Source organism: Populus euphratica, unplaced genomic scaffold (assembly GCF_000495115.2).
Source record: "Populus euphratica unplaced genomic scaffold, PopEup_1.0 scaffold2472.1, whole genome shotgun sequence".
NCBI lineage: Eukaryota > Viridiplantae > Streptophyta > Magnoliopsida > Malpighiales > Salicaceae > Populus > Populus euphratica.
The window spans coordinates 2,797-9,230 of record NW_011502297.1 but is presented as its reverse complement, the minus strand read 5'-3'; the positions used below and the strand labels follow the sequence as shown (position 1 = coordinate 9,230).

At 35.2% G+C, this 6,434-nt stretch overlaps 1 protein-coding gene across 1 annotated transcript; it reads right to left on the bottom strand.

Annotated features, from left to right (window-relative positions):
- Positions 1-651: 651 nt before the first annotated feature.
- LOC105119044 (BTB/POZ domain-containing protein At2g13690-like) lies at positions 652-4,967 on the bottom strand. Its single transcript, XM_011017143.1, has 2 exons — positions 4,066-4,967; positions 652-1,762 (listed from the first exon to the last, which is right to left on the bottom strand). The coding sequence occupies exons 1-2, from the start codon at positions 4,789-4,791 to the stop codon at positions 824-826; spliced, it is 1,665 nt and encodes a 554-aa protein (XP_011015445.1). The 5' UTR covers positions 4,792-4,967; the 3' UTR covers positions 652-823.
- Positions 4,968-6,434: the final 1,467 nt, after the last annotated feature.

Here is a 6,434-nt window from a genome sequence, read left to right as displayed (position 1 = left end):
CCGAAGTCTGTCGTATGCTTTCTCAACCAAGTTCTTTGTTCATATAGCAGTTCCTTGGGAGGAACATTGGCAAAGCGAAGGGCATGCCTGGGAAGAGGGTGCATTCATCATTACGTCCTAGAAGATAATTCTTGGATTTCATTATAATTCAGGTGAATATTTTTAAGCTTTAATGTTTTTATAACATAATATCATTAATTTTCTTACACGTTTTATTTATTTAATTTATTTTAACATGCATAAGATTTAAACGAGTTGCCACTGCGAATAAGGATGCTTTGGCCTCCACTTGTAATGGGGCATTTAACTTGAATTGCTGAGAGGAAGGAAGCTTTTGAATCCGTGAACTCCTTTCAAATTTAAGTATTTACCGTTACTGGACAGAGGCTTTTCAGAAAATATACATGAAGAGAAGATTCATCATTCCATTACTATACCATTATATAATCTTGAATGCTGCCATGAGAACCACCATCACCACTATTTTTATCATAAATATTATAATTTTTCATTTTATCACCGTCATTTAAAAATTATAAGCAAAAAATAATATAAATCATAGAAAAACATATTCCTTGATACATCTAAACAGGGACAAATAACTCATGCTTTCCTCATGAAAATATTTTTCACAAAATAATTTATAGTGGATGAAGCTAAAAATAAATTTAGCAAAAAAATAAAAACCTTGTCACTTAATGCTCTAACCACTAATACAACGATTCTACATAAAGATATACATTATTCAGTTCCTAATTCTCAGAACCCCTCAGCCTCCACAACAACAAAGGTTACAGGGGTAGGCAATGACAAGAGACACCTATTACCTGGATTCAATTGCATTAGTTTCTGACCCTCTCAGAAATGATCGACGCCACCAAATCTGGAAGGCTTTGCTGAGATTGGGACATTCAGTACCATGCTTGGAGAAATACCCAAACCATTCTGTGAAGAACATGTACTGCTGCTTCATAGGAAGTGTAAGGAGTGTCTGACCCATGGCTTCTTCTAATGCTTTCATGTCCAACCCTTTTTTACATCTCTGTAACCAACCGAAGTCCAGTAGCATTGGGCCAAACCATGCCTGGAGAAGCGCTGCTCTTGCTTCTGAGCGGCAATGCAATTTTCTTGTTCCCATTGCAATAAATAGAATTGCAGAAACCCGGCTGAGCTCATATCTAACCATCGGAGATGTACTCTCATGCATTTTTAGCAAGTCCACTTGATCTGCCCACATACCCACAAACTCCTCACCAATCTGACGATCAAGGAGGATTTCCAGCAGCCAAATGATGTTATCAACCTGTCTGGAGATGCGTCCAATCAAGGGCTTACTTGTTTCCTTTTTCACCACTGTCCCTTGTGGTATAATATCAGAGGCTTCCTCCATGAGGCTGACTAACAAACCTAGACAGGAATGGCAAACATCATAAAGATCCTCCTTGGTGAGATCATGTTTGTCCTTCTCGTACACTGAACTTTTGCAAAGGAGACCCTTAACTAATGACTTCAGTTCATTTCTTGCATTGGCATCGGCACTAGTAGTAATAGACCAAACAAGCTGCCTAGCTAGATTTTGTTGAGACTCTTCTGAGCTAAGCAAGTGAAGTCTAGCCAAAATATCTCGAGTTGTGGTCTCATCAAATTTAAACACTGTAAATAGATTCCTAAGTTTGTCCTCTTCTTCCTCCGTCCAAGGAACAGCCTCAAGGTATTTCAAACAGGACAAAACACCTTTATTAAACATGATGCCAGCTGATACCTGCAATAGTTTCAAAAGATCTTGTTAGATCAATAAGCAAATGGATATAGTCAAAGGGACAGTAAGTAAAACACAACCTCATTTGAGTTCTTCAATATGTGGCTACAACAGACAAAATCTAAGCCCTTGTACTGTAAACTTTTCTATGTTACGGTAATTAATTTGCACAATCATTTTTCTAATGCCAGGCTGTGTAATAATCTAGAAAAGGGGAAAGCACAGTACAAGAAGTTGAAGATCATAATAATGGGTGGTTGCTACAACTCGACACTTTGATCATTGACACAATGTCGATAGTCATTAAACCACTAGATGTGAATCTTGTTGATAACCTTTTTCTATTTTATTCAAATCTAGCAGCCCTAATGACATTAAGCCGAAGCTCAAATATTGACATTCTAGACATCACCCATTTTAAGATATCCCACCTAGCATAATCTATGAATTCAACTCCTAATTAATAATGCCTCCAAAATAGGTTAAAAAGAAAAATGCATCAACTGATCTTTCTTTGATCTCTTTATATGAGAAATTTGTTCACAGAAGTGGTTCTAAAGATGACTCTTCAGTTAAAGAAATGGTGAGCAGAAAAATTTAGTTGGTGTATGACATTGTGGCTGCTATGACAAAAAACTCGGGTTTTTTGTCCATTCAAATTGGAAAAGTTTCATATTGATGCTTTTCCAATTAGGATGAAAAGTTTATGACTGCTCCTATAATACCAAACACACTTTAAGAATCCTCAGAAATGATTACAGACTCAATTTCCATCTAGTATATCTATATGGAAGAATATGAAGAAGGGATTAGCTAGGGTCCCTTGCAAAAAGTGAACTGTACATGTCTATAAGCATACATGCATGTGTGTGTTGTGTCTTAGAGAGGATTGAGTAATTGTCAATTCTATTATATTGAATCTCAATCTCTGATTAATAGGGATCAGTTGCATAAATCATTTTCTTCCAACTCATAGCATGATGCTTAAAAACAAATTGTCTGCAAAATATTTAAGCTAAGAAAAAAATTTCTCCATCTTGATTATGTAACATCATTTACAAATTCTTTTCTATTCAAAAGTATAAGATAAAAGACATGTTCAAAGGCACCATGAATTATAAGTCAATTGCAAAGTAGACAGTCAATAAGGCCCTCTCCCCCATTTACTCTTTAACACATCCAGTAATCGGCAATGAATAATAAAACAAAATGTACTTGAACAAGAGACAAGATACGTTTGAGAGATTATTTTGCTATGTCACATGCCTTGCAGTTCATACACACAACTAAATCTATAACCTAGCCCACAATTCTATACCCATAATATCATGAGTTATTTCTCAGAACTCATAATGCGCTTGTTGCAAAGCCTGCCCAAAATGTCCATTGATTCCTTTGAGAACAATTCGATGCAGTGAAAAAAATTGAGGATCACTTGGCTCACTTGTTATCTAAACCATCTATTCAAGATAATCAGGTATCTCAATATTCCAGAAAGCACACAAAGGAAACTGTTAACAGTTGTAATCAATGTGATTGTTCAATCTCAATTGCCCATGTCATGCAATGACACGGGCATGCACATGGGAATCCCATCAGTTCGCATACTCAAGTCATGCACAAACAACGACAAATCGGGCCTGTTTGGGATTGTGATAGTGATTGTTACAATACAAAGTATTTTTTTTTTAGAAATACATCAAAATAATATTTTTTTTATTTTAAAAAAATCTTTTTTGATATCACCACATCAAAACAATATGAAAACAAAAAAATATATAAGTTTTAGCACAAAAAAAAAAAAAAATCAAAATTTGAGGGAGCGTTACTACACCGCGTTCCCAAACATGGTCGATGTCAGAACTGCTCAAAACCCCTATCCAACTGCTACCTTAACCTATCCATTACTCTAAATTAAAATCGCATAGTACTACTCTAGCTCTTTTAGAGCAATGGTATTGCATCGATACAAAGCAGGATTAAGATATAAGCCTGCGAAGAATGCTTTGAACATTTGCAATTTGATGTGACAGTCCAATCTCAACAATCCGTGCATGACATACACAAGTGTCTCCATAGCATCCTTACGCTTGACCACAAGCACATGTCATGTACAAATAGCTGAGGTTAAACAGTCAAAGCAAAACTATTCACAGCAATTCCTGTAACTACACAAACTTCAGTGATCAAAAGCCCCTAAATCAAAAAAACATTAAAAAAAAATTCTCCTCCGGCGTTAATAGAGACAGTACCCAACTAAAATCTTCAAATTAAAAAGAAAAGAAAAGGAAGCAGCAGCAACTAACCTCGAGTATGTCAATGGCTCTATAAGCCCCAATCTTGAGTAACCTTTTAGCAATATCCTCTTCAAACATCAACTCAATTGTGTCCCTAAAAATTCCCAAATTCTCCACATCAGGCACTTCAATTCTACAAATCTTTCTTGAAAAATTACCACCATCCTCGTTACTATTACATTTCGACCCCAGTTTTTTTCGATATTCGCAAATCAAACCCGCAAAAACTTCTGAATTTGCAATCAAGACCTCCGAATTCAGCTCCAACACTAAACCCCCACCATTCCTCCCTCTCAAATTCAGCCTCACATCAAAAACGCCCCGACCCGAATCTGACCCAGTATCCGAGAACGACCTCCTCTCACTCCTTCCCCGGAAAGATTCGGATCTCGATTTCGAGCTCAAATCCACCTGAGGTGACGGGTCGGGTATGATATCTCGGGTCGTGTCGGCAGTAGGATCCGAATCAATAGGCGAGACGCGGCCTGGAGAGAGAATTCTTCTCGGGTCGATCCGACCCACGAAATTTAACCCGGATTTGGGTGAGTTGGGGACCGAGTAGGGGCCAGGCTTAGAGACCGAAATATCTGATTTCTTGTTCTTGCGGAAAGCGGGTTTTGTGAAGGGACGGCTCTCTGGGCTTGAAGGCTGTACAGCGAAGGAACAACACCAAGAAGATCTCCGGCGACGAGGGTGGGTGGTAGAGCATTGCCTTGTGTGATTGGACTGGGCCATGAATCAGTACTGAGTGATAGACCGGGTCAAGCCATAGAGAGAGAGGGTAGGATTGAGGAGTGAGGGAACAGAGGGATTGGGTGTCTATGAAAGATACCTGTTTCCAGCCCTTCAATTTACTCTTATTTATTTATTTAAAAAGAGATTATTTTTTTTTTGGTTTTTAGTTTGGTTCTTGGGAATGACGAAGGTTGAATATATTCTGTCAATGCCAGTTTTTCTGTTTTTTGTATTTATTAATTTTATTTTTGTTCACGAGTAGAAGTAAGAAAAGGTTGATAAAGGAGAAAGACAAGTGGGTTCAACGAAGATTGATGGATGCTTGACTACGGAGGGAGGGAATGAGCTGTAGGCTTTTCTGTTTTTTCGGGGATTTTGTTTTTTTTTTAGCTGGATGCTGATGAGAAGAAAGTTGCTGTGTGTTTTTAAAAAAATATATATATTAAAATAATATGTTTTATTTTTTAAATTTTATTTTTAATACCAATACATTAAAATAATTTAAAAACATAGATTAAACAAGAAAATAAATACAATATTTTTTTAAAATAGAAAATTATATTTTTTTCTCTTAACTTTTGTTAAAACTAAAAAAATTTAAAAATATTATCAGATCACAAAAATAAACACATCATGGACATAAGCTAGGAAGAGTGTTTTGTTGTTTTTTTTTAGAAAAATTCTCTATTTTTCTTTAACTTTTGTTCATGAACACTGAGAAAAGGTTGTTGATGGGTTATTATACTTTAACTATCTCAATAGCAAGTTTGGTGGTTTGGCTTCCTTCAGTTCAAATTTAGAGTCAATGTTCGAAAATAATTATTCTCTTTACATGTCCACTAGGCTATGAATGGCTAAGTAGGCTATGAATGGCTAAGTGAGGAGTTGGAGCTTAATTTCGATATATCTAAATCTATTACATGTCTTGGCAATAATTCAATTTAATCGGAAACCTCTCTTTACCTGACGAGTACCCACTGACTACCTAACCTTGCTTTATTTTTTTATCTCAAAATTAATTATTAAAAAATAAAATCTAATTCTAAAAAACAAAATATATTTTTATTTATAATTTATAAACCTGTTTAATAAATTTTAAATTTTAAATTTTAAATCCATGCATGAAATCATAAAAATACTTTGTAAATAATAAGATAAATGTTTGTATATTGATTTCAAAAATAAAATGACAAACCTATAAAATAAAATAAAATAAAAAGGTTTAAAAATTGGTAAACAAGGTTGGGTAAACCTATTAGAAAATAATATAAATCATATCATGGAACCTCACCTAATAGCTTAAGCTTTTAGATGAGATGGTTCTTCGACATGGTATCATAGTCTTGATGACCAAATGATCTCAAGTTTGAATCTCATTATCCCCATTTATTTGATAAAAATTAAACACAAAAAAATATGGACTTGTGCAAGTTTCAAGCCCCAAAAGGCTTTCATTTAAGGGGATGTATTAGAGAATAATATAAATCATATCCTGGGACCTCACCTTATAGCTTAAGCTTTTAGGTGAGATGATTCTTTGACAAAATTTACATTTATCTCTTGGTTAAGTTAGATAAAAATTTGGCCTTACCTTGTTGAATTACAAAAAATAAACTATGAATCTGGTGAATTGTAATCCCTAT

Bases quoted from the DNA above. Each gene is read 5' to 3' on its own strand.
- LOC105119044 (XM_011017143.1), bottom strand. From the start codon at position 4,791: ATGGCCCAGTCCAATCACACAAGGCAATGCTCTACCACCCACCCTCGT. The intron at 1,763-4,065 runs GTTAGTTGCTGC...AAACTATTGCAG, and splicing joins GAGCCATTGACATACTCGAG to GTATCAGCTGGCATCATGTT.